Source organism: Lynx rufus, unplaced genomic scaffold (assembly GCF_022079265.1).
Source record: "Lynx rufus isolate CCGP_SWC_20201006 ecotype Redwood Valley unplaced genomic scaffold, mLynRuf1.p SCAF_9, whole genome shotgun sequence".
Lineage (NCBI taxonomy): Eukaryota > Metazoa > Chordata > Mammalia > Carnivora > Felidae > Lynx > Lynx rufus.
In genome coordinates, this window is record NW_025814897.1 from 88,327,855 (window position 1) to 88,352,686 (window position 24,832).

At 55.0% G+C, this 24,832-nt stretch overlaps 1 protein-coding gene across 1 annotated transcript in view; it reads right to left on the minus strand.

Moving 5' to 3' along the window:
* ABTB2 (ankyrin repeat and BTB domain containing 2) overlaps positions 1 to 24,832 on the minus strand; it is a 175,711-nt gene that overhangs the window by 18,097 nt on the left and 132,782 nt on the right. Inside the window, exons 3-5 of the mRNA XM_047070430.1 lie at positions 22,130 to 22,343; positions 2,882 to 3,034; positions 1,405 to 1,570 (exon numbers count right to left, since the gene is read on the minus strand). Of these exons, the coding sequence (XP_046926386.1) occupies positions 1,405 to 1,570; positions 2,882 to 3,034; positions 22,130 to 22,343 (533 nt within the window). The remainder of the gene's footprint in view (positions 1 to 1,404; positions 1,571 to 2,881; positions 3,035 to 22,129; positions 22,344 to 24,832) is intronic.

Consider the following 24,832-nt stretch of genomic DNA (forward strand, 5'->3'; position numbering starts at 1 on the left):
CCCCTTTGCTGGGGGCGAGGCAGCCCGTCTGAGACGCCAGGGCTTTGACAGGGTGGACGGCCCTGCGCCCCGAGGAGGAAGAGGATGCCCCAGGACAAAAGCTCCTGCAAGGCCCTGGGACCTGTGCTGACAGAGGCGCCCCAGGGAGATCTGACGCCCAGCCTGTCGCCTCCCCGCTGCCCTGCCTCGGCACCTCCCCGACCCTACCCCAGCAGGTGTCCTGACTGCCCCACCTCCGTGCTCTTGCTCTCCGGGTCATCTCCTGTCCCGGGAGTGCCTGTCCCATTGCTCTGTGCTTCATCCCCCTACTCCTCCCAAGGCAAGGTCCTCCTGGCTCTGGCTGGGCTTGGACCCCTCCAGGGGGCCCCCTCTCCCGCCACTCCACCTGACCCGTCACCAGTCCAGGGCCACCCGGCCTTGGGGTTGACCTGGCACATCAGCCCGCCCTGTCCTGTGCTGTCATCTCGTGGGAGAGCATTCCACCCAAGCCCTCCGCTGTCACCGCGCCTTCCGCACGCTTCCGTGTGGCCTTCCAAATTGCAGTGCCATCACCTACATGGCAAGGACTCACAAGGCCGCGTCAGATAAACAAACCGGACAGTGCCTTGTGGCGAAGGGCCTGGAGTCAGATGGCTTGTAAGCCCAGCTCTGCTCCTTGCTAGCTGTGTGGCCTTGGGTACACCAACTTCTCTGTACCTCAGTTTCCTCATCGGTAAAATGGGGATAATGATAGTATGGACATCACAGGGCTGCTGTCAAGATTGAATGAGTTCATCTGTGCAAGGCGCTTTGAACAGTGCCTGGAACATAGCAGTGAGCTCTATAAATGTGAGCTCTTCAGAGCAAAAACAATAAAGCAAACAAAAAAAAAAACCTTCAAGTTAAAGTCTACCTAAAATTATAAGTCACTTCCAACGCTTCCTTTTCCAGCTCGATTTTACTCCTTAGCACTTTTCATGAATCTGCTCTGTATTGGACGTCTCTATTTCCTAGCACGTGTTTGCCTGCTACTGCCACCAAGGCGGCGGGTTCCGCGGGCCTGGCACGCGGGAGGCGCACGAGGTGCCCTAAAGCACGCCCTCGTGACTGACGCCCAAAGCTGGAAATCCAGCTGACTCCTCTGGACTTTGTCCCAGCGCTGCCCCATCTGGGACAGCCTCCAGCCCTCCAGACAGTGGAGGCAGAACCTCCGTTACAAGGGTTTTCCAAGGGGTGCTAGGAAGGTCTTCGAGCTGACGTCTCACCAGGAACAGGCAGGGCGCGATTTGGGAGGCCGCCCGTTTGTCAGCAGCACAGAGCTGAGTGGCTCTCAGGTTTGGGACAGAAGGACTGGGCCACCACCCGGCAATGACGAGGCCCCGACTCTGTGCCCTATGCCTGGCTAGCGGAGCTCTCCGCACGCACCTGGTCGTCCATAGTGTTCACCCCGTCCGGGCCCAGGGCCTCGATCGCCTGGTTGATGAGGTCTGTCCTTCCGCAGTTGAGCATGCGGAAACCCAGGTCCTGGTTGAATTTTTCGGTAGCCGCTCGGGCATCCAGCCTCCGGAAGGAGCTGAAACAGCACTCGGGTCTGTGCAGAAAAGACCCACAGGTGTGTGAGTGTGACCGCGTGTGACACTTTTGGCTAGGACATCGCCCCTCAAGGAGATGTGGCACAGCTACGCCAGGCTGAGTGGGGGGATGACAGGGCGGATGGGAAGGACAGGAATCGCTATTGGATCGGCAAAGAATGGCCTTGGCGTGCGCCATGCTGCCAAGCATCCATACTTCCGTTCTTCTACACACACGACACAGAAGAGCTGTCCACCATCAGGGAACCAGGTCCCATCAGAAATAACCGACCAGGGGTTCAGCCTGAGGAGGAAGCAGCTCCAGTCGGGGTGTGGACTTGGCAGTGAACTTCCTGCGGGGAGAAGGCTGCACCCGGCCTACGGGATGGCCACTGTGGCCAAGTTCCAGTTCCTGGCTCTACGCCCTCTCTCCTGAAGGCCTCCCGAGGAGGCCCAGAATTACCAAACAGATGGTGGAGAATGGCCCAGAAGCCCACTGCCATCAAGCCATCCTACCAGGGAGGGTCACGAATTGAAAAACCACATCTACAACAGGGCGCGGGACAGGCTTCCCATAGGTGGCTTCAGCCTGGAGCCCTGGTTGGACCGAAGTGTGGAAAGTTCACGTCCCAGAATGACTTTGGGAATTTGCCGTGGAGACAGAGGAGGCTATAACTATAACTGGGGTTGGGGCAGAGGGTCAAAAAAAAAAAAAAAAAAAAAAAAAGATGCAAGGCTCTCATCGAACAGTAGCCACAGAAACCATTCTTCAGACAACTTTAGGAGACCAGTCGAATACAAGATGGCCATGCTGGGAAGGAAATTAAGAGCCACGGCTTGGGCCATATAGACCTGGGTTCAAATTTAGGCAAGGCCGCTTTGCTAGCTGAGTTTCTCCATTTGTAATATGGGCTTTACAGCACCCCCTTCTCTAAAGTCGTCCTGAGGCCCAAGATAACACATGAAAAGGAAGGGCTCAGCCCAGCGCCTACACCGGGAAGAGTTCAGGAAAACAGTGGCAAATACAGGAACAGAGAAGAAGAGGGACCCGCCTCTGCTGCTCGTGCCCAAATATCCCAAAGAGCCAGACTGTGAGAGCTCTCCTGTCCAAACCCAAACGCGTGTCTGCTCTGTGCACCTGGCCAGCGGCTTTAGAAGATGAACCCAGAAAGCAGCCAAGGTCGGGAGTGATTAGTTCTGACAGGCGTGGTCACGCAGGGGCACCACGGTGGGGGATAGGGGGGCCCTCCCAACCTCCAGGAGCGGGAGGGGCGAGGGAAGCCCGGCGCGGAGCCCAAGCCCTTCAGCCTCGCTCCTCCCCAGGTCCGTACTTGAGCTGCCGGGGCTCACAGTCCAGGCCCGGCAGCAGCAGCCGGGCGGCCTGCCGGATGTCGCCGCTGTCCACGGTGAGGCTGCGGCGGTGCTCCGCGTAGGTGATGGCCACGCGCATCCACTCCATCAGTGGCGGCAGCAGCATGAAGGGCCTGTGAGGCAGCAGAGAGAGAGGGTCAGGCCGGTGGGGGGCCCCCTCCCACGCACGCTCGGCGAACGGCTGTAGAGGCCGGTCACCCGTAACCTTCAGGCTGAGAGGTGTGGAGGGGGCTGGCTCCCTCTCCTCGCTGAGACCCCAGTGTGCCCCATTCCACAGACACTGTCCTGGGTCGGGAGAAATTCCCGTCATAGGCCACGTGTGGAACTGAGGGCCTGAGGGTGACCAATGAAACAAGGCGTTTGCCGGTGCATCAAGTTGGGAGCTCCCATCCCCCCTCCCCAAAGAATTCAGATGGGGTCTCCGGGTCTCTGTCTGCAGAAGGGAGAGACTGCCTCCCGGGTGGTGGGTGCGTGCAGGGGACAGAGTCCAACAGACCCGGGCGGGCGGGCCCCCAACCCAGCTCTGCCGTTAGCAGCTGTGTTCCATCACCACAAACACAGCCCGGGCCTGCTCCCTGCATCTGTGAGATGGGGTAACACCTGCTTCTCAGGGCTGTCGTGAAGCTGTGTCAGATGATGTGGATCACACTACACATGCATAGTTGATGTCATTCCTTCCTCAACCTGCACCTGGGCTGAGGTGGGCCCCACGTCACTTCCTATGACAGGCCAGAGCTGCCTCCGCTCCAAGTCCTACGGGGAGGAAGAGTCTCGGGGCCCAACACGAAGAACCCACGGCCACAGCGACGTGGGGCGCTAGGTGGAAGCAGGGAGAGACTTCTGCTCCTGAGGCCTCTGAGTTGCAAACTCCAGGGGGCACCATTCCCAAGGTATTCCCTGTGTCACCAGGGGCGCCACGCACAAGGCATGTGACTGGTGCCCTGGGGCATTGGGCAATACAGCTGCACCTCCACGCAGGGTCCTGCCCTCTCCCTGCCCCAGGCCCTCCCACCCCCATCGTGCTGGATCTACATTTCATCCGAGAGCGGCTTTCCTCCCGTCCTACCCTCCTGTCCTCCGTGAGTTCTGGCAAGTCTCCCATGGCGAAGACCTCCTGGGGAGACCACTTCACAGTCCAGTGGATCTCACTGCCGCGGGCGGCCCTGACAGCCAGTTTTCAGCTTTATGACTCGATGGACAACCAGCCTGCTCTGCCCACGACATTCCTTGCCTGGTCACAAGGGTGAGGCAGCCCTGGCGCGCTGCCCCTTGTGGCTGTTCTCTCTAATGACAGCCTGAGTCCACCTCTTGTTCCTGTGTGTGCTCCCCGCCCTCCTGATGCCTCCGCACCCCACGCCCTCCGACGTCCTGGGCTCCTGGAGCATTAGGCCTCTGCTGTCACCACCATCTTACTCCTAGACATGCAGAGAGGTACTGTGACCGGGAAAAAGACTTCCATTCTCCTTTTTCAGTCACTAAGTCAGTCGACTGCAGGGAATCAACGTTGAGACCCTCAGATCTCTGGTCTCAGGTTTCCGAATGCTTAGGATGTTGTCAAAATTTTAAGAGCTTCTCTCATTGAGGACAAACGATGCTTTTATTTATTTTTAAACAAAATTAAACCAGATGTAACCCTGCAGGTGGTTACCTGGGAAGCTATTTTGACATTCTGGGCTCTGTCATTTCAGAAAATGTATCAGGGTCCAAGTGTAGTAACTGCAGTGGTGAGGATGAGTCACGGGCTGAGGAAGCCTGGCTGGCCCTGGCTTCAAGGGTGCCCTCACCCCAACCCATTTCCAGTCCTGGCTCACAACATTCACCAGGACACAGCAGACCAGCAGGCACCTGCCCTTCCTACCTCCTCAAGAGAATGAATCTGCTCTCGCCTCGGCCCGTCTAAATCCTGTTTACCCTTCAAGGCTCAGTTCCAGTACCACCTCTGTCCAGAAGCCCTCCCACTCCTAGATCCAAGATCCCTTAGAACTTGCTCTTCCATCATTGGATGTGTCTCATCTTCCTGAGTAGACTATTCCGCCTCAGGACAAAAACGATGGCTTGCTCATGTCTGTGTACTCCCAAATATCCCCAGCTTGGGACCTGAACGTAATAGGTCCTCAATAAACGCTGGCTGAATGACTAAAAGTATGGCCGAGCTTCAGGAACTTACTACGATGCGTCTTAAGTTTTTAATTCTGGACCAACTCCTATTTCTGCCCAGAAAAGAATGGCATGTAATTTTCAAGGGCACAGTGTTGACTTGCTAGAGTGGGAAAGCCAAGACTCTATGGAAGAAGCCTGTAGAATGTAGGAAGAAACAACAAGCCATTTGTGCACTACTCCTCTGTTTATAACAATTTTCTTGATTATATATGCCCATTTGAATTCTCTGTAAATATTCTTGGATTTTCCAATTCTTGCATTGCAGTGCTAGAAGGCAAACTCAGAGACATGATTCTATATATAACAGTCCTTTGGATCCAAGGGGAAGGCTTTATCTAAACCACCAGCATTGGGACTGAAGTATAAATGAAAAGATAGTTCATGGATTTGCCAGCCATTCTTCCCTGTTGTGGCCAACAGCCAAGACCAAGTGCCAAGTACGGTCACTGAAGCTCCAAGTGGCATCTCCCAGCTGCACTAGGGGAAATCCAAGAGGGAACTTGGGGAATCACCAAGTCTAATCAGATGGTGTTATGATTCATATGCTCTGTGCCTCTTAGAACTCAGCACATGAAAAAACAGTATCAATAACTTTGGTGGGCAGGTATTGGGGATGGGCTCATTCAGCCTCCATTTTGCTGTCTTTGTTGGAGACATAAAAAGCTGAAAACTACACTTCCCAGACTCCTTTGCAGCTGGGGTTCTGGATGCAAATTAGGTTTTGCCATTAATATGTAGTTCCATGAGATCTGGTAAATGGATGTGAGACAGAGGCCATACTTGTGCCCCCTTTGCCTGTTTCTGGTAGCAAGCCAGGTCATGAAGCATGAGGTCTATTTTTTCTTTTCTCATACAACATTCCAGTGTCCATTTTCCACCTTCCTGAGTGCTTCAAAGGCAGTGGTAGTGTCACTGAAAGTGATGACAGAGATTTCTTGATTGCAGCTTCAGTCCTGAGTTGCATTTCCAGGGAATGTCTCAGAGGGAGCAGTCCCCTTGGTTGGATGAGTTCAGTTTTGTCCTTGAGCCTGATCCTTGAGCCCTTCTAATGATTCTGTTGGCATCTAATTCCTTGCATTAAATCCCTTCCTGCTTAAAATACCTAGAGTGGTTTCTGGTTCCTGAATTGAACACTGGCTGATATTCTCAACATACAGAAATCCTCCAGGGTTAAGAGTGTCCCTCTGCCTCTGGGGTAGTGGCTGGCATCCACCTGTCCACAAATAAGGCGGTACCAGCCCCCAAACTGACCTCTTCAGGCTCTTTTCCTTGGCCTACCCATTGACCCTGTGGTCCAAGAGAAGATAAAATGACAAGCAATTCATGGACTTACTCAGTAACATCCTTCCCTTAACCTGTGGGTTCCAGGCTCCTATTTCCTTTCTGGTAATTTCATCTAGCCCACTGAACATGCTGAGAAGCTGGCCTGTATTTCTGGACATTCTGGAAAATCCCTATAAAAACTCCCATCTGTACTGGCGGCGGCTACATCCTAACTGCAGGGTGAAAGGGCTCCAGAGGAGCAAGGCTAGGAATGACTGACATCTGCATTGTCCTCAGGGTCTCCAGCTTTTATCCCTCCCAAAGAAAAAGGCTGTTTCCCTCCTCTTGCCGTTCTTCTACGCTGAGCTTGGCCACAAGCCTTTCATGGCTAGGGTGGGCATCTGCTGTGCCCGAGGCAGGGAGAGGGGGCAGGGCTGAAGGAACCCCCTTTGTGCTGCCACTCTGTCGCCAGGTTTCCCCCTCGCTGGGTCCAGTACCTCTCAATAGTCGTTCTGGAGTGTTCTGGTCACAGGACGCCCTTTGTACTCTTACAAATTATTGAGGCCTCCAAAGAGCTTTTGTTTATGTGCGTTATCCTACCGCTATTTACTGTATCAGAAATCAAAACAGAAAATGTTAAAACATCTGAACATGCAAGTTCACATCCCCCATCAGCCATCAGTGATACTGTTATCACACGTCACACAGCCTCTAGAAAGCTCCCCTGGACATTTGTGGGGAAATGAGAGTGAAAAGGCAAATAACCCCTTCTTATTATGAAAATAATTTTGACTCTGTAGACTCCTGAAAAGTCTCAGGACCCCAGGGGTTCCCAGACCACACTTCGAGCCTCACTACCTTAAGACAAGTCTGTTCTTGGGCTGAGCACGGGGCTGGGATTCTGCCTCTGGCGGCACACGGTCTGGCCATTTCCACAATCGTGTATGCTTTGAATGCACCTGCCTGGCCCAGCGAACTGAGGCTCCTACCCCCTGCCCCGCAGTGTCCTCGCTGGGAGAAAGCCTCCCTGTCCTGGAAGCAGGTGCGTTGACTCTAGAACCCGGGGCAGATCAGTACACTCTTTGGGCCTGTGTTCCTATTAAAGAAGGGATGTCAGTAGCTTCTAGATGTTTTCTCCATTGTGAGAATCTCTTTTGCGGTCTCCTAGACTCCACATGACAATAGCTGTATCTATCTGCAGTGATCAAGACCGTGGGTTCCAGAGAGGACCTCCTGGGTTGGGATCCGGTGTCCCTCCCAATGAATTCAGTCATGATCCTGCCCAAGTTACCCCACCCTCAGCCTCAGCTGTGCCATCAGCAAAATGGGTATAGACAATAGGACCGCCTCACAAGAAGCATGTATGCGAAGTGCTTAGCACAGCATTTGGCACACGCCAAGTTCTCAGTAGAGGTTAACTATTAGTACTACGTTAGTATCTGCTGATAGAGAAAACACATACTAGCAAAAAAGCCAATAGGAATCTGGTCCTACTAAATGCCTCAGCCGTGGCCTTCTTCAAGTCCAGCCAACTCTCCCCTCCCCCGGCCCTCCAGCAAGTATAAACACGCAAAGCTTGCAAAAGCCTGCCAGCAAACTGCCCATCACCCACTCCGTCCCAGCTCATAAAACAGACAAAACAAATGCAACCACCATGTTGAGTGGGATCCGGAAGCTGTTTCTGGCAGTGCAGGTTCTGGGCCTTGGCAGTCAAGGATCTCACACAGGGGACGGGGTGACAGCAAGGGACACAGACTCACGAACGTGTGAGGTGGGAGGCGGGCATGGAATTACCGCCAGCCACTACCGTCACCTGGGAATGTTCAGGAAACGTACCAGTATAAACGGGGCTTCTACGTGGAGAGGCTGGGAACTGCCTGACCAAGTCCTCTTAGTTGCTAGGGGAGGAAATAGAAACCCCACAAGGCCAAGTGTCTCATCCAGCAGCAACGGGGAGACCGGATCCACGTGTCATGACTCAGTTTCTCCTCATATCTCTTTAAATGAATCATATACCTGAGCCTGAGTATATCAAGCCAAGGATCTCATAAGGCCCTTTGACGGGGCTGGGCCTGCAAAAGCCATTTTTCCCCCTTAAAAAAAAAAAAAACCAAAGAGAATAAACTTCTTAAGGCTTGGTTTTAAGAGGTCCCTGCAGCCTGGAAAAAAAAAAAATAAATAAACCCTGCCCCACTCAGCAAGCATATGATTTATTGGGATTACAGCCCTGTAAGCAGTGTCTTAACAACATGGAACAGGAAACGACTCTAATTTCCAGCTCAAAGCGGGCTCTGTTCTTCCCGGAGGTGGGCAGCGGCCTCAGAGAGAGAGGCAGGTTGGCAGAGGGGCACAGGCCCATAACTGGAGGCTGTGCGACCCAAGCCCTGGGCACGAGAAAGCCTTGTGCCTCTGTCCCCAACTGGCAGGTATGTCCCCCCTGTGCCCACCTGTGAGGAAGCGGATATGAGCACGCAGGCAGCCCCACAGACGTGCCCACCGGCCGGGCAGGGCCTCAAGACCTGGCCTGAGCTCAGCCCTGGGAAAACCGGGCTGTGGTTTCTTAACTTCCACTCTTGGCAGGGAGCACGGAGGGCTCGGGTGCGGGCCTGGCTCCGGGGGCCGGGAGGGCTTGGGGAGGTCCACGACGCCTCAGGCTCCCTCTCTAATGAGATTTCCCCATTCCCCAGTACGCCCAGCCCACCCTGCCTGTGTGCACCCTTAGTACGGGCGAGGAACCTCACAGGGGCCCGCCAGAATGTCTCCCACCCTCAGCCCTAAATTCTTCCCCTGACTTCGCCCCACCTTCAGCTGGGGCCCCTGCCAAGCCGGGGGGTTGCACAGGGTGATCTCCCCGCTGCACGCACTGCTCCCACGTCCTTCCCCGCTGTGCTGTCCGGGCTGGGGCTGCAGAGTGGCACCATCAGGAACCGGCTAAGAGGCCAAGCTTTGTCCAATCGAATGCAGCTCTTCTCTGGGAGAAGGCCGGCTCTCCCATGCTGGCTCTGAGGCCTTCACCACAGGTTGCCTAAGATTTCTGAGAGCCGCTGTGGCCTCAAACACCAGGCCAAACCGTCCAGGAAGGAAAAACCCACTGCTGTCCCACCAGAGTCAGATGCTACTTGCAGCACAAAGGAAGCAATTCTAGTCCGGTTCACATCTTGGACTAATTAGTTTTCTAGAATTGCTTGGTAAACCGGAATGGTTTGGCCTAGCTTGGAGTCAGAGTTGGGAAAGCATCTCTCCTCCGACCCCCAGGCCTATCTTCTCCACCGGCCCCTCCGCCTCAGGACCTGGAGCGGCTGACCCACGGCAGAGTCTCCCCGTGGGGTCAAGGGACCGCTGTCAGAGGCAGAGCTCAGGGCTTTCTGAGGGGGAAATACACTGCTCTTATTAAAACTCACGTGTTACGGATTAGAGGTGCTAAAAAGCCCTGTACTTGCCCAGATATGCATATGGATATAAATTTAGAACACACCAAGTCAGGAGTAGCTGTGAGCAATTTCTCTGCCTCTTCCCAGTGACTGCCCATCAGGCTCCATGGGAGCCACAAAGTGGGCACTGGGGCGGGAGGCCAGTCGTGTGAACACCGGGGCATCTTGGTTTGGCTCCTGAAAACAGAAAAAGAGGCTCCAGGAAAAAACAGAGAAACACGAAGAGCTAGCATCTACAGAGCACGCTAAGCTCCTGGCACCATTTTAAGCCCTTCACATCTCTTGACTCCTTCGATCCTCCTCTCTGTGTCACAAAGCAGGTACTATTATCCCATTTTACACACAGCGAAACTGAGGGCTGGAGAGGTGAAGTAACTTGCCCCCAACCATGCACCTGGGTAAGAGGCGGAGCTGGGGTGCAGTCCCTGGCAGTGTCCCCCAGCCCCCGAGCTCCTACATGGTACCTTCCGCTGTCACTCAGCGTAGAGAGTTGGCCCTGGTCTTCTACTTTCTGCACTCTTCCTCATCCCCCTCATCTTAGGGATGAGGAGTTTGAGGCACACTAGCCCCGTTTTTTGTCACCCACATTGGACCACTTTTGAGGGGAAAAAGGAGTGTCATTGCCAAGGACGCCGGGACAGCAGGTGCAAGCCAGAACCAGCTCAGGCGAACTGAGACATCCAGTCACCGTCGTGTCAGGGTGCCTCGGTAGAGCACAGTCCCTGGCTCCCGCCGTCCGCCCAGGCAGTGGGAGGCCTCTGCCCACCCTGAAGCAGGCCCTCCGCACCTGCACGGCATGTACCCTACTTGTCAGGGTCTCACTTGTGCCTGCTTTCTCCCCAGACTATAGTTTCTCGAAGACAGAGACTTCCACTCACGGGCATGTCCCATCCCTCCGCAAAGGGGCCCACGTCAGAACTCTTTGAATTGGTAAATGTGTGGCATGTTCCTCACTCCGGGAGGCAAAGCCCTCTGGTTGCTAACGTGTTTTCAGGGGTCTGCTCTCACTCCAGAACTCTCTGCAGGGCTCCAGAGTTCTTCCCAGGGGGCTCCGAGTGCTACGAGGTCGAGGGCATCTGGCCCAACTCCCTGCAGGCAAACGAGCTCGTGAAATGGGGACCGGCTTCGTCTTTCATTCCTGGAGGCTCGAGTCGGCTTGGGTATTGGCAAAGGGTTCCCTTCAGAAAAAGAAAATACTTCCCAGATAAAAAGACAACCATTTCACAGGAGGATTTTCTACCCAGGAGCAGTTTCCTGGGGCGGGGCTCAGTTGACTGGGGCTCAAGCAGTTTCGGGGCGGAGGCGGGGCCCAGCTAGGATGTTGTCGCGGAGCCTTCCCAGGGAGGGAGACGGCACATGTAGTTCTGCAGATGTCAGTGTGGCGCTGCGCCTCGGTGGAGGGGACCCAGCCATCTGTCTTTGGTAAGTGGGCCTCACTCCAGGGTGGCATCCGTGTGGGCGAGACGGTGCGGATTCCAGGGGAGCCGGCACACGGGCCGCCACATCTCCGCCCTCTCTCACGCCCCAGGGAGGGCTCCCGAGTGCTGTGAGGTCAAAGGCACCTGGCGCATTTCTCAGGCCCAACCTCCCCGCATGGTGGCCTCATGGGCAGGCAGCTGGCCCAGGAGGCCAGAGTAGCACCCTTCCCACACCCCTGGCAGGGGGCGGCGTGAAAGCGGGCCTCTCTCCACTTCACCGGGGTGCGGCTCCCTTGGCCTACGGGCCACACCTCCCCTGCACCTCACCTAGGGAGTTCACTGCTGCCATGTGCAAGAGCCCTGCCTGCCTCAGCCATGCCCGGCGTCTGTGCCGACAAGAGACCACAAACTCTTTCACCATATGGAAGCCAGACGGGCGAGGGCTTCCGACGTGATCACAAACACAGTGAGGGCACTTGCCACCACCCATCAGCCTCTGCCAAGCAATGCAGGCTTGGGAAGAGGCTGTGGCCCCGCTGTCCTGCTGATTTATCTCACAGACCCCTGGGGCGGGGCGGGGGGGTGTCTTTTATTTAGGGTCTCTGGATAGCATTCCTGCTTGGGGTCAGCAGAGAACAATCACACAAAACTTGCCTCCCCTTCCTCCATGGTCTAAGGCAAAAAGATGACCCATTCACACTGTCAGGTAAAGAGTTTCTAGAAACTTCTAGGAGGAGGTAGGGGCATGGGGCTCCTGAGGCCTGACAGAGATTAAGGGGGGAATTCCTGACTGGCAGCTGGTGGCTTTGACCCAAGCCACAGATGGCAGGACACCCAGCCGGTGCAGGCTCCTAGGACTGACCTTGCTTTCTGCACCCACATCCCCACTGCAGCTTCAGGAAAGACTCTGGCACTGGCTTCTGGACAGTAAAGCCATATTGCTACCATCTGTTGAGGACCTACTATGTGCTGGGCAAGCATAAGGTCACTCTGCAAGCATTACCCTCTTTCTAATACAGCCACCCTGCAGGGGAGGTATAATTATTGGTGTGCGTTTTACAAATGTGGAAACTGAGGCTTTGAGAGGTTTGGACATACGTCCAAGGCCACATAGCTAGCCACTGGCAATCTTTCCGGCTTCAAAAGGAAAAACAAACAAACACAAGATTCTAGGGTCTTTGACGAGACCAAACTGCCACACACAAAATGCTGTGAGCCTGCTGGCTGGCCCAAACCCGGGAGGCAGGCAGGCTGGAGAGAAGGCTCGCCTCAGTGGCTCACCCAGGCCCCACCCGAACTCCCAGCGTCTACACCCACAACCTCACCTCCATCAGCCTTGAGGTCCGCAAGGAATGAATGGAGGGCTGGGCCGGGCCCCAAAGCCTCAGGTGTATTCTCTAGACCTCTCAAGAGTCTTTTCCCCCTTGATGTCCAATATTAAAGTAGCAAAGCAGGGGCAAGTCCCAGACGGCTGTCCCGTCCGAGGTGGGGCATGAAAGTAGGGCCAGAAATCAGCCCGACCTGACCGCGTCTCAGCTGCTACCCTGTCCTCATCCTCAGTTTCTGGAATGTCAACAGCTCAGCCTTGGAAGCCACTGTTAAGAAAGCAGAGTCCATTCCCTTTAAAGCTGGGACTTCCCAGCACCGAGGCTCTCTGGGATCCTGGCGGTACTGCAGACAAAGGGGATTGTGGCTGCCGCGTTACAAAAACACTCCCAATGAATGAAGCCCCTAGGCCTGGCAGTTCCCAATCTTCTTTTCTGTGAGGCCGGGTGGCCCCAACAATGGGGCAGGAAGTCAGACGCAACAGGCAGCCCCCGCGGGCGCTTGTCAACGGCTGGGCCAGGATCCTGTCCTGTCTCCATCCCTCGTTATGTGGCACTGCCACTTCCTTTGTCTGCCCCCCGTCCCTGGCTCATTCCTTGTCAGGGGCTGGACAGATGCCCACCCTCAGGCTGGCCACCCCGAGCCCGTGAACTCACGTCTGCTGGGGAAGAGGCCCCGAGTAGTTGAGGGCGAGCTGCCTAAATCACGCTGGGTGGAGGGGGTGCTGACCAAGAGACCTGGCTCCTGGGGTCTTGCCTCCTCTCTCCTGGGAGGCGGGGGGAGACCCAGCACCCCTGACGATGTGAACGCTGCGCTATCGTAATCAGACCTTCCTGCCTGAGCTCTGATCTGCCACTTCCTAGATGTGACCTGGGCGGCCCCTTTTATCCCTTTCAGGCCTCAGTCTGCTCATCTGTAAGTGGGAACAGTAATGGCTTCCTCCAGGAGCTACTGTGAGAGCTAATCAGAGAACTGTGTATGCAAAGTGCTTTATAAACTATAAAGCTTTGACTAGATTCTTCCGGCCCACGTGAAATAAATCAAATCGAATCACTCCCCAGCTTCCATACTTAGCAACAGCAGCCCATCTTGTGTAGGTGCTATGGGCAAACGAGCACGTAAGGGGCCCGGGTACCCCGCTGACTGTGGAGTGTGTGACCCTCAGTCTGCTTGGTCTTTGAACCAACGGGAGGATGAAATCCAGTTTTTTAAATCCTTGGGTGGTGGGTTGTGATAAACCTAAAGCGTGTACACATCACTTCTCCAAACAGTCCTCACTGAGGCCTTTGTGACATCTGGTCTACTTCTTCTCTGTCGCTCGCCTGGCTCCCTGGCTCCTGTCAGGCCTGCGTTAAAGTAAGCAAAGACAGGGGCCGAGGTGGGGGGGTACATGGGAGGGAGAACACACACACATGCTGAGTAGATGCGATGTTTAAGTTCACTATTGTTTCTGGGTTATTTATGCATTAAACACAATTTCGTTACTTTAGGCCTTCCAGAAGGTTGAGGAAAACAGTAATTATACTGATAATCGCAGCTCCCACATCCGAAGAGCTTACTGTTCACTACTTCCTTTTAAATGTATCACCTCCCATGATTGCCACAAAAACCTTTGGAAGCAGATCAAGTCATTTTCCAGCTGAGAAGTTGAGGCCCGAGAAATTAAGTATCTTGCCCAAAGTCACCCAGCTAGGGACTGGCAGGGCAGAGACCCCATGTGGTAGTTTGACGTCAGTGTCCAACCTTTAGGCTCTTTGCCCTATTTCAATAACTGAACAAAGTATTCAACTGCCTATTGAGTGCCAGGGACAGTTCTTGGTGTTGGGCACAGTGGGAACAAAGCCGATCTATGGTACATTCTAGAGGGTGAGGAGAGGGGGCAGACCATTAAGTAGACAAGTACGGAAGAGCCGGGTAACATCGGGTAGAGGAAGGTGCTCTGAAGAAAAGAAAAAGTGGGTGAAGTGATGGGGAAGGACCAGGCGTGGGAGGAACGACCCCTGCACACGGCAGGACCATAAACGGTGGGGTCTTTGCTCTGCCACTTGAGAGGTTACTGGATGCGCCGGTCTGGGGAACACAGGCAAACAAGCACTAATTCACCCAATAGCCATTCTGATTTCTTTTCCTTCCACTTTGGGTAGCAGATGGGAGATTTAATGCACAAAAACGGGGAGAGGAAAAGAGAGAAAAGAGCTTAACGCTGCAAATCTTCTTGAAATGGTATTTAAGGGAACCCTAAGTCAGTAGCAGAAAGCCCTCACTGCCATCATCTCTATTATTTGATAAGAAAACACTTTCGCAAGCTGAGCAAAAGATTAACGAGCCCACTTCTTCAGACTGAGCACACAGCCTATCCGTGGCGCCTCCTATTTATGTGAAGCGCTCGGCTGAGGGGAGACCTCCCCCCTTCTGCATCTGGAGTAGAACAAAGAGGCGCCTCTCCTCTCTTTGTACCTCACTCGTATGGGGAGTATCTCCCCACAACTTGGGGAGTGCCCCTTGAGGAGGCAGAATCTGGAAGCAGAGGGGCCAGCAGAGGTGACTCACTTCACACAGAGGGAAACTGAGGCTCGGTGGGGGGGGGCTGGACATGCTCAATCCCAGAGCCAGAGGGGCAGGAGATGACCCCGACCCTGACCCTCAGGCACCTCTGAGGTTGTACTTCTCCACCAGAGAGCGGCTCCAGCCCACCTAGACATATTTGCCTAGATATGCGGTCAGTGAGAACTTGAAAGAACAAAAACCAAATTCTCTCCCCCGAATTCTTGTGTTTCTAAAATGTACATTCAGTTTTGTCATGAAACACGTACTTTGAAACAACAGAAGTCCCTCTGTGACTTTTGCTGCCCAGGCTCCCCAGCCTGTCCCAGTCTCCTGTGGCTGCCCTTGAAGGCCCAGTTAAAAGCCTTGGCTGTTCTGACGCCCTCCCCCAAGTCCGTCAGGTTTCCTGAGATCCCCCTGCACATGGTGGTGGTGCTGATGACAGAGCGTCCCATGTGCTGCTCTCAGCGCTTTCGGTCCATTAACTCCCTCCCCACCAACACCCCTGCCAAGAAGGGACCGAGGCACAGAGGCTGAATGCCATGCCCACTTTGTAAGTGGCAGGGCTGGGACTGAACCCAGGCAGGCTGCGCGGCCCGAGGGCCGACCCCACGCATCATCACACAGCCGAGCTGTCTCTTACACTGTCTGGTGGGTTTTGCTCATTTGTCGTCTCCTGTCTTGTTTCTGCCTCCCTCATTAGGCTGGAGACTCAGGCATATAAGCCATTCTTCATAATTCTCTTAATACCCCTTCCCTACTGAGCAACAGAAATCCAGGGAGAAATGTGAGTTAGTAACTAAAGCACTTAAGATGCTATCTGTCTCTGACTATGTGCCCTATAAATGTTGGCTATGATTAGCTAGAGTAGTGTCTGTAAGTGGTGGTCATGGTCATAGTTACACGTCAGTGGTAGTCGTAGTGGTTAGGTAAGTAATAGTATTTATTACTAACAGCGATGGCACTTGAAAGTCACACTTTAAGAAATGTCATTCTAGGGCAATGGAGACAGCCTACTGCGGGTGTCAAACATGTCATCTAAACACGTTTACGACCATTATAATGACGGGGAGGAGGGTGGGCAGCCACCATTTAATAAATACTTGCCGTGCGCCAGGTGCTGAGCTTCGCGCTTCACTGTATTATCTCATTTATTGCCATCTCACCTTCACCATTTCACCAATGAGGAAACTGAGGCCTAGAAACAGGAGCTGACGCTTCATACTGCTGGGAGATGGCGGAGAGAACACCTCCGGGATGACCCAAGAGGCTCCTGGAGTCTTCCTCTTCTTCCCCAGCACCTAAAACCACAGGTGAGCGACTTCCGGGGGAGTGGGTGGGACCCGTGATGGCCGACACCTTTGCTGGCTCCATCGCTTCCAAATTCTGTGCACATACCTCCTGGAAACTTCTTGACTAGCATGACACGGAACAGAGCGGCCAAGAGGTGGGCCAGACACACACTATCTGCTGCCAGGATCTCACCTGGACAAGGGTTTCGACCTGCGAGCAGGCCCTGTAGTCTCAGCAGAACTAACGCTATGCGGACTGTGTTCTCAGATGACTACCAAACTGGCCCCTCGTCCCTCCTGAGCCTGTCTGGTGGTGCAGAACCACATGCCAGGCTGCTCTAGGCTGGGGCGTCGGGGTGGATCTCGGTAGGAATGCCTCTCCTCCCAGCACCAAGGCAAACAGAGAAGAAAGGGCTTCCCCCTTACCCTCAGAGGGGTCCAGGCATCAAGTGGGGTAGGAAAACCAGCCAATCGCAGAAAGCACTGAGCTGGATGACAGGGCCAGGGCCCTCCAGGCCACAAGCCCGGTCCGCGATTCATCCTGTACCGCGACTCCTGTTCTCCGGCTCTGCCACGCCGCCCCTTTCTGTCTCTCCTAGGTACCGTGTTCTCTCCCACCTCGAGGTCACTGCGTGCTGTTCCCTCCGCCAGGGACAAATGGTCATGCTAATAATCCTAGCAGCTAACATCTGGCATTTACTGTGCCCCAGGTACTGTTCCAGAAGTGTTAGGAACGTTAACTCACTTAGACCTCACACCTTGCAAGTGACTGTAATGCCATGTCAGTGGTCTGCAGAACCCAAGCTTTGGAGGGACTGACTGCCCAAAGGCTCTGAAATCAGTGAGTGGCAAGGCCAATCTGAAAGGCATGGTGTTGAATAGCAGTCCCCTCCTCAGATAGGGCTCTGACAGCCGAGGAAATCACGACACCAGACGTTCCCAGGCTCCATCTCAAATCAGGCTGGCTAGGCTCCCACGCTCCTCCTGGCTTAGTGTCCTGAACACCAGGACACTCCCTCCACAAAGGGGCACCGTGCGGGGCCGGGGAGAGGGAAGGGGCTTAAGCAAACACACTGCCTTGTGCACACGTGGCTTGCGTCATTTCTAGTATTCCCAGATATCCCTCAAAGGCCTGGCTTTGCTGCTGCTGCTGCTGCCGCCAGATCAGAGGCACTTGGGATTGCTACCTGCTGAGCCCGGGCCCTCCAGCCCCCAAGGTTCTGAAGCAGAAAATTAGTTCTCCTCCTGGGTACCTCAGCCCCCTCTGCACCTCGGACCGTATCTGTCTCCCTCGTGTGCTCTGCATCAAGCAGATGCTTTCTCCCGGACATTTCATCATCAAGATGCTTTCTCCCGGACATTTGCGGGCGAGCTGGCAGATCTCTTGCCGCTCCTGTGTGTCCACGCGACCTGTCTCCCCACTTCCCAGACGCCTCGTCCCCCGAGGCGTGAGGACCAAGGAGGTACCTTCCACCCAGGAGGCCATTTCAGCCAGCTCATCCCTCTGCCCCCAGGCATGACTAGCAGGGACCACACTTAGCCAGATGGCTGTCCATTCTCCTCCAGACCTCGGGGGAAGGAGGCTCCCCCATCTCCATGGGCAACCCTGGATCTCTGACAGCAAGTTCTTTCACTTTTCAAGCCCGGTCTCGGGTGATGGCATGCCCTGCAGGGCAGCAGCTGTGACTAATCCTGGGTTTGAGACCCTGCCTCGTGCCTCGCTGGTGTCTGTGATGCAAAGCTGGCGGCAAGAAAGGCGCTCTGGGAGGGTGCAGGGAGGCTCTGTCTGCGAGGCTCTCCCAAGGTGGCGGGGGAAGTGTCCTGGGAATGGAGAGGTAGGTGGGGCTGGAATGGCCCCAGTGGAGGTGGCCCCCAAGGCCAAGACCCACCTGGGATTGCCTTGAGAGCTTTAGGACCAGGTCTGAGTAGCCGGGTGGGACGGCTGTAGCTTGGCACCGTGAAGGGCAAGGGCTTTCGGGTCAGAGGGACCTGGTTCAAGTCCCTGCCCGGCCACTTAGCAGCGGGTGCCCCTCTGGCCTCATGTCCTCATCTGTAAAATGGAGGGAATCCTGGGGCACGTGGTGGCTCAGTCAGTTAAGTGGCTGATTCGATTTCCGCTAGGGTCATGATGTGTTAGTGAGTTTGAGCCCTGTGCTGGGTTCTGCGCTGACAGTGTGCAGCCTGCTTGGGATTCTGTCTCTCTCTCTGTTCCTCCCCAACTTGTGCTCTCTCTCTCTCAAAATAAATAAATAAACTTAAAAAAATTTTTTTTAAATGGAGATAACGCTAGCACCTACCTTGCTGATCTGTGGGGCAGGAAAGAAACACAAGTGGGTAGAAATGCCCTCTAGAAGGAAGAGCTGGCCGCTTTATGTGCGCTATCTCGCTTCATCTTCCCCGTTTTACAGGTGAGGAGCCGGAAGCGTGGAGGGGCCCGTGTGGGAGGCTGGACCTGAGCCCAGGCCTGGGCACAAAGCCTGGGGGCTTTCCCCGGTGCCGCCGGCTCCCCGTTCCGCGCAAGCCTGCCCGAGAGTGCCTGCCCGTCCCTTGCAAAGCGCCCTGCTCGCCCACCCTGAGCTCCTATTGTTTCTGCCACTCCCTCCTCCCACCTCCCTCCTCCCACCTCCACTCCTCCCAAATCCGGAGCAGGAGCAGGGAGCTCCGGGGAACAGGGCCCCTTCTGGGGAGACACGAAAGCCCGCTGAGCAGTGCAGAGGCAGCACGTGGCCTAGCAGGGAAAGCCATGATGACCTTCACACAGGAGGGGTGAACACACATCCCACCCTTCATCGGCACGGATGGGGTCACACAGCCCCCCTGTGGGAAGGAAGAAGGGTAATTTCCTCAGAGCAGAAATCTGAGCACAGACTTGAGTGGCACCATCAGTGTCGCCATGTGGCCAAACCCGTGCCATCAAACTGAGCTCTGGGACTACCCCACCCCCCCCATCACGCTGGCAATCAGAGACCCTGTCTGATTCTGGCTGGGCGGACGCCCCCACTCCCGACATGGGACACAGGGAGGAGCTTCAAGAGTCGATGATGTGGGGGATACAGCAGGGGGAAAGACACAGACAGGCATCCCAGCCATCCCCAGACTCACAAAGCCAGGGCCCTGCAAAAATTCCAGCTCCTCGTGGGCAAGGGGAGGAAGTCTCCCAGAGCTCTGGTGAGGATATCAGAGCGGCAGTGCCTCAAGGAGACGTGTGGCCCAGCCTGCAGCCGAGCGTGGGCTCAGTGGGCCCAGGAAGGGCCAGCCGGGGCCTGCCCCGTCGGCGTGGGTCCAAGTGCAGTGGGATCCACTTCAGCAGCCCAGAGCCGGGCCACCAGACAGCTGTCAGGCTGTCCGCCAGCCTGGGTATTTTTAGGGTGTCCTCCTTTTGGTGCCCAAATCTCAAACGTTTGGATACTTTTTTCCTAATCGTGGCTCCAATTTCTCATGTATCTAATAGTCATTTGAAATGATTCATGGAAAAATGCCTTAGCTACCAATTTCTTTGTGCCACAGACAGTGTGGTTTTTAAATAACAAGCTACTTAAACACACACGTGTGCACGTAACCACTGAAGCTCTGCTATCACAATTACACACAGACAACGACCCAGGTCACAGAGAAACTCTGGTGCCGTTTTAGAGCACTGGGGGGCTGGGAACCGTCCCAGGGGAAAAGCCAGAGGGCAGCCGCAAAGACATCCAAGGGGTTCTGGGCTCAACGCCTGCAGAGGGGCACCTCCCTGGCCTGCCCCACAGCCAACAGCCACGGTCGCAGCCAGAGGGCCAAACAGCCCAGGCCGGGCCAGTGGGCCCAAAGAAGGCTCATCTTCTCCCAGCCACCTTTGCTTGGGTGACCAGGCCCAGTCCAGCGCCCTCAGGACCTCACCAAACAATAAGCAAGCTTCCCCCGCTGCAACATTTTTTTCCTTGCCCTTTCTCCTTCCCGGCCAACTCTGGAAACCACAACAATTTCTCCACAAAGCAGAAACAGCTGGGGCTTAGGGCCTAGGCTATGGTTCCACCTTCCAGCTGGGTGCTTCGTCAGGAAGCCTGGGGCCTCCACCTGCTGCCTTCTTGCTGGGTGTCAGCAGAGCGCCCTACCTCGGCCCTGCATTCTCTGTCCACCTTGAAGATAATGACGATCCAGCGATGACACCAGTCATAACAGCAGCAGTGGTAGCATTTACTGGGAATCTACTTTGTGTGTGTACTGGGTCATTACTGCAGTAGGTCTCTTGTAATGAAAGACAGTACTGTATGTGCAGTGTTGTGAGCGGAGCTTATGTGTCCCTGGCAAGTTATCAAATCTCTCTCTGCCTCCACTTACTCATCTGTAAAATGGGGCTGTGACGCACACCCACTTCCCGTGTGTACACCAATGAGTGTTCGCATGTAAAGTGCTCAGCACAGGGCCTAGCACACAGTAAATCCTCAGTAAGTGTCGACTATCACCATTCAGTCCTTACAACGGCGTCATCACCACCCCTCTGTTTACAGCAGAGGCCCAAGGGGTCTGAAACCTTGCACAAAGTTCTCAGGGTCCATGAACGCAAACCACCTGACTCCTGGGCCCCTGCATTCCCAGCTCGCCGGGTTTGCCACGTGTCCGCAGGATTTCCCGTGTTTCACGGCGGCTGTTTTGAATGAAGTGGGGTGCGTTGCACCTTTGTTTTCCGTGACTGTGGGGGCACTGGAGGGGTGGGCCTGGCTGCGGAGCAGGTGTGAGAACCACAAAGTTGACAAGACCTGGTGCCACTCAAAGGCAACAGCCAGCTGGGGTGGGGGCTGGGGAGAGCAGCAGCCTTCTGTCGTCAAGGCCGCGGGTCACCTTCCTCCACCCTGCGGTACAGAGCCCCTTGGGCTCTCTCGCGCCCCAGGGCCTGCTGGGCGGTGGAATGCGTGCTGGTGGGTCTTCCTAAACCGAAGCCAGTCTTTCTCACTCCCAGGACCTTCAGGCACACAACTCTCGAGCCCATGGACAGAGCCAGCAGGGAGGCCGTGTTGGCCTCCAGGTGAGGCGCATGCCAGCATTTATGATGTTCTGGGCAAATTATAAAAAAGGATCCTCTCTAGTGAGAAAAAAATTTAAAAGCAGTCAAGACCAATTAGAAAAGGCACTCTGTCTGCAGGCGGACATGACCCTGTGCTTGTCCCCTGCCTGTGCCCCTCATTGGGTCCCCTTGTGCAGTGCAGAACCTTCACATCTGTTCTTAGCAGCCCTGCTCCCAGATGGGGAAGGGTTAGGCTCCTGTAGTGAGAGCAGCAGGCCTGGATCCTGAGGCTATTCAACCAGTAACCTGCCAGACTGTGATGTTTTTGTCTGTGACATGAGGGGACGGGGCACAGCGTGCCTCAGATCCCTACCAACAACAAAGAGGACGGTGGCATCATCATGATGAAAACAGGTGACAGAGGGCCAGGTACCACCCACACACTGTCCTGCGTGCTTTTTCTCAGAGCCCTGGCTCACTCCGTTCTCAGGCAGGTGTGATACCTGTTTTCATGAAAGAGGCAAAGGAATTTCGGAGAGCCCAGGAACTGAGCGACAGAGCTGGAAAATCAGAGACGGAAGCCAAAACCCATCATGAGCCTCAAAGAGCCCTGGGTGTCTCAACCCTGGGTGAAAAGTCCCATCGCACGCCAGGGCCAGGCCTTGATTCGTGTGAATCATCAGCCGCTTCCTCAGAGGCACGCAGGCTGGCACCAGTCGGTCAGCCAGCACACCGGGTGGTGTGCCCCCCCCCCCACCAACCTGGTGTGCAGCCCAAGAGAGACCCCTACCGCTCATTGTTCAGAGCCATCCTCGGGGGGTCCAGGTTGGGGTTCTCCATGGACTCCATCTGTGGACACCGCAGGAAGTAGTAGAGCGTGTGGAGGGCGTCGGGGGACCAGGTGACGGGCTGGGGTGGCTGACGGGCCTGGCGGGCGGGGCTGGAGCCAGGACAGAGCGGGTGGCGCCCCTGCATGTGATGCATGGCGCGGGAGACCAGGTCACCTGGCGGGGAGGGCAGAAGGGAGAGACAGAGAAGAAAACGTCTGAGTTCGCTGCCCACATTCCTCCAAGGCTGCTTGTAGCTAATGAGAAACCGCTCCCCTTGCCTGGGCGCCTAATTACTGTTTACCCCGGAGCCAAGAGGTGGGGGAGGTGGAAACTGTCACCCAGACACGCACAAGAGCAAGTCAGTGTTCCTTTCGCTGCGGGTTTTGCCTTAATAGCTGAACTAAAAAGCCCTGGCAGGACCGTCTTATGCTAATGTGGTTTCTTTTTCAACATCCCCACTCCCTCCAACACCCCATGGCTCTCTTTGAGCCAGGGAGTCCCAGCCTCAGACACCCAGCACCAGGGTGTGACACCAGCAGGGAGGTGACGGCCCCGGGTTGTCGTCCTGTGCAACGCCCAGGTCCTTCAGCAGGGAAGGCGCCTCCATCCCCAACACGTCAGGTAACACTGCCATCATCGCCACCATTGAGTGCTCACTACATGCCGAGTGTTCGGTTTCCTACAAAAGAGCTTTCGTTCGACCCTTATGATGCTGGGGCCAAGTATTATCCCCCTTATACAGGTGAAGAAATGGAGGCTTACCTGGTAAACAAACACTTACTGACCCCCTCCAGTCCCCTGGTCACCGGGAGGCCACCGTGTACAGAACTTAACCAGCCAAGGTCCTGTGGCTAGTAGATGGTAGAATCTACACTTGAATGCAGGTCTCTGACTCCAAAGACCATGAGCTGAACTGTGACCCAGACCTGACCCACTGAAGTCTGTGGGGTCCTTGGGTCCCCATATCCTGCGCTGTGTTTCTGCCCAAGTCAAGTCTTTTCAATATCCCCGCTGGCCTGGGACAGGAAATGTCCCATCATTGTGTGAGGCCACAATGCTGAGAAAGGATGGGCCAAACAGCCCCAGGCACCTGCCGGCCCCTCTGTTCTGGGAAAAGTGTCACCCTTCCATTCTCCTCTGGCCTGAGAACTCAAGGGGGGGTGGTGGGACACGACTCCCCTGTGGGCCAGCTTCCCCCCCACCTGTGGCAGTGCCTCTGGATGAGGCCGGCCCTAAGGCGAGAAAAACAAGCAGGTTTTAACCTGGCGAAGAGAAGTGTCATTCCATGTATGGCAGGACCAGTTCATTTATTCAATTGACCTTCATTCTATAGCTTCTTCGAGTCTGGTTCTCTGCCCCACTGCATCCTAGCACCCTGCACAGGGTCTACCACATAAGAGGTGCTCAGCAAACATTTACAGAATAAAAAAACTAGCTTGCGCATTCATTCCATTTCATTTCAAAATACAGCTTCTGGGTGTGTGTGGGGGGGTGGGGGGCTGCACTTAGGTCCATTAGTGGCCAAGTTCTCCTGGGACAGCCTCAGCAAGGGAAAATGACACCCCTGGAACTGGAGATCTCCACTAGGAAAGAGAGCCCTGTGCCCCCACCCCCACCTCCTCCCTCCTTCCTCTCTCTGCACCTGACTCTGCTCCTCGCTGGTGCCCCCCGGAGTGGCCGAGAGTGGTGATGTGTGGACACCCGGCTCCCATCCTCAACACTCTGCTTTCATCGGTCTGGGGCGGGACCTACGCATCCTATCTTGTAAAAGCTCCCTCGGTGAATCTAATGTCTGGTGAGGTGAGAGAATCAGCAGGTTAACAGGTGAGAGCGCAGATCCCAGAGTCAGGCACTCCGGGCTTCCAGTCAGGGCTCTGGTACTTGCAACCCTGTGCCTTACGTAAGTTTCTCACCAGAGCCTCCATCTCCTCATCTGTAAAATGGAATAATCGTATCTCACCTAAACATTCGGAGGATTCAAATAAATAATAAATGTGAAGCACTTAAAAGTCATGCTTGGCACAGAGTCCTTGGTAAAGATGAACTGTAACGCCATTATTACTACTCTTGTTCCTCTCTTCTCCAGGCCACCTCCCATGGCCTCGCTTCCAGGACTTTTTTCCACGCCATTAAGCCTTACCCCACATTTCCCAGGAGAGGAGGAGTCTGAGCCCTGTGATGCCAGCTCCCAGCCCCGCTCTCGGACTCCTGGGCGGCAGAAACTGGCACCGACAATCCTGCCTCCCAGCAGCGAATTGCACAGCTAACTTGGCTTCGAGAAGTTGCAACCTGGCTTCCATTTCTCCAGGTCGAAATGCCATAACTTTTGGCAGGGTCACAGGACCAGGGGGGAGAAGCCAAAGAATCCCTGATTGCATCAGAGAGAGAGAAAGAGAGAGAGAGAGAGACCTTGTGGAAATGCTTCAAAGGCTCGACAAGGTAGAAGCCATTATCATTCATCATGTTTATGATTATTTTATTGTTACCGGTGTAGAACCCTTTCGGCAGCACATTCCCAGCCAGGATGCAGGCAAGAAAATCGAGTAAGAAAGTAAGAAGTGGAAGCAACTCTTAAGTGTTCCCTAAAGGGAAGCCAGGTACTGAGAGAGGCCCTCCAGAGGTTCGGGGGACAAAGGCAGCAGTGTGGCAGCTGGGGACGGAGG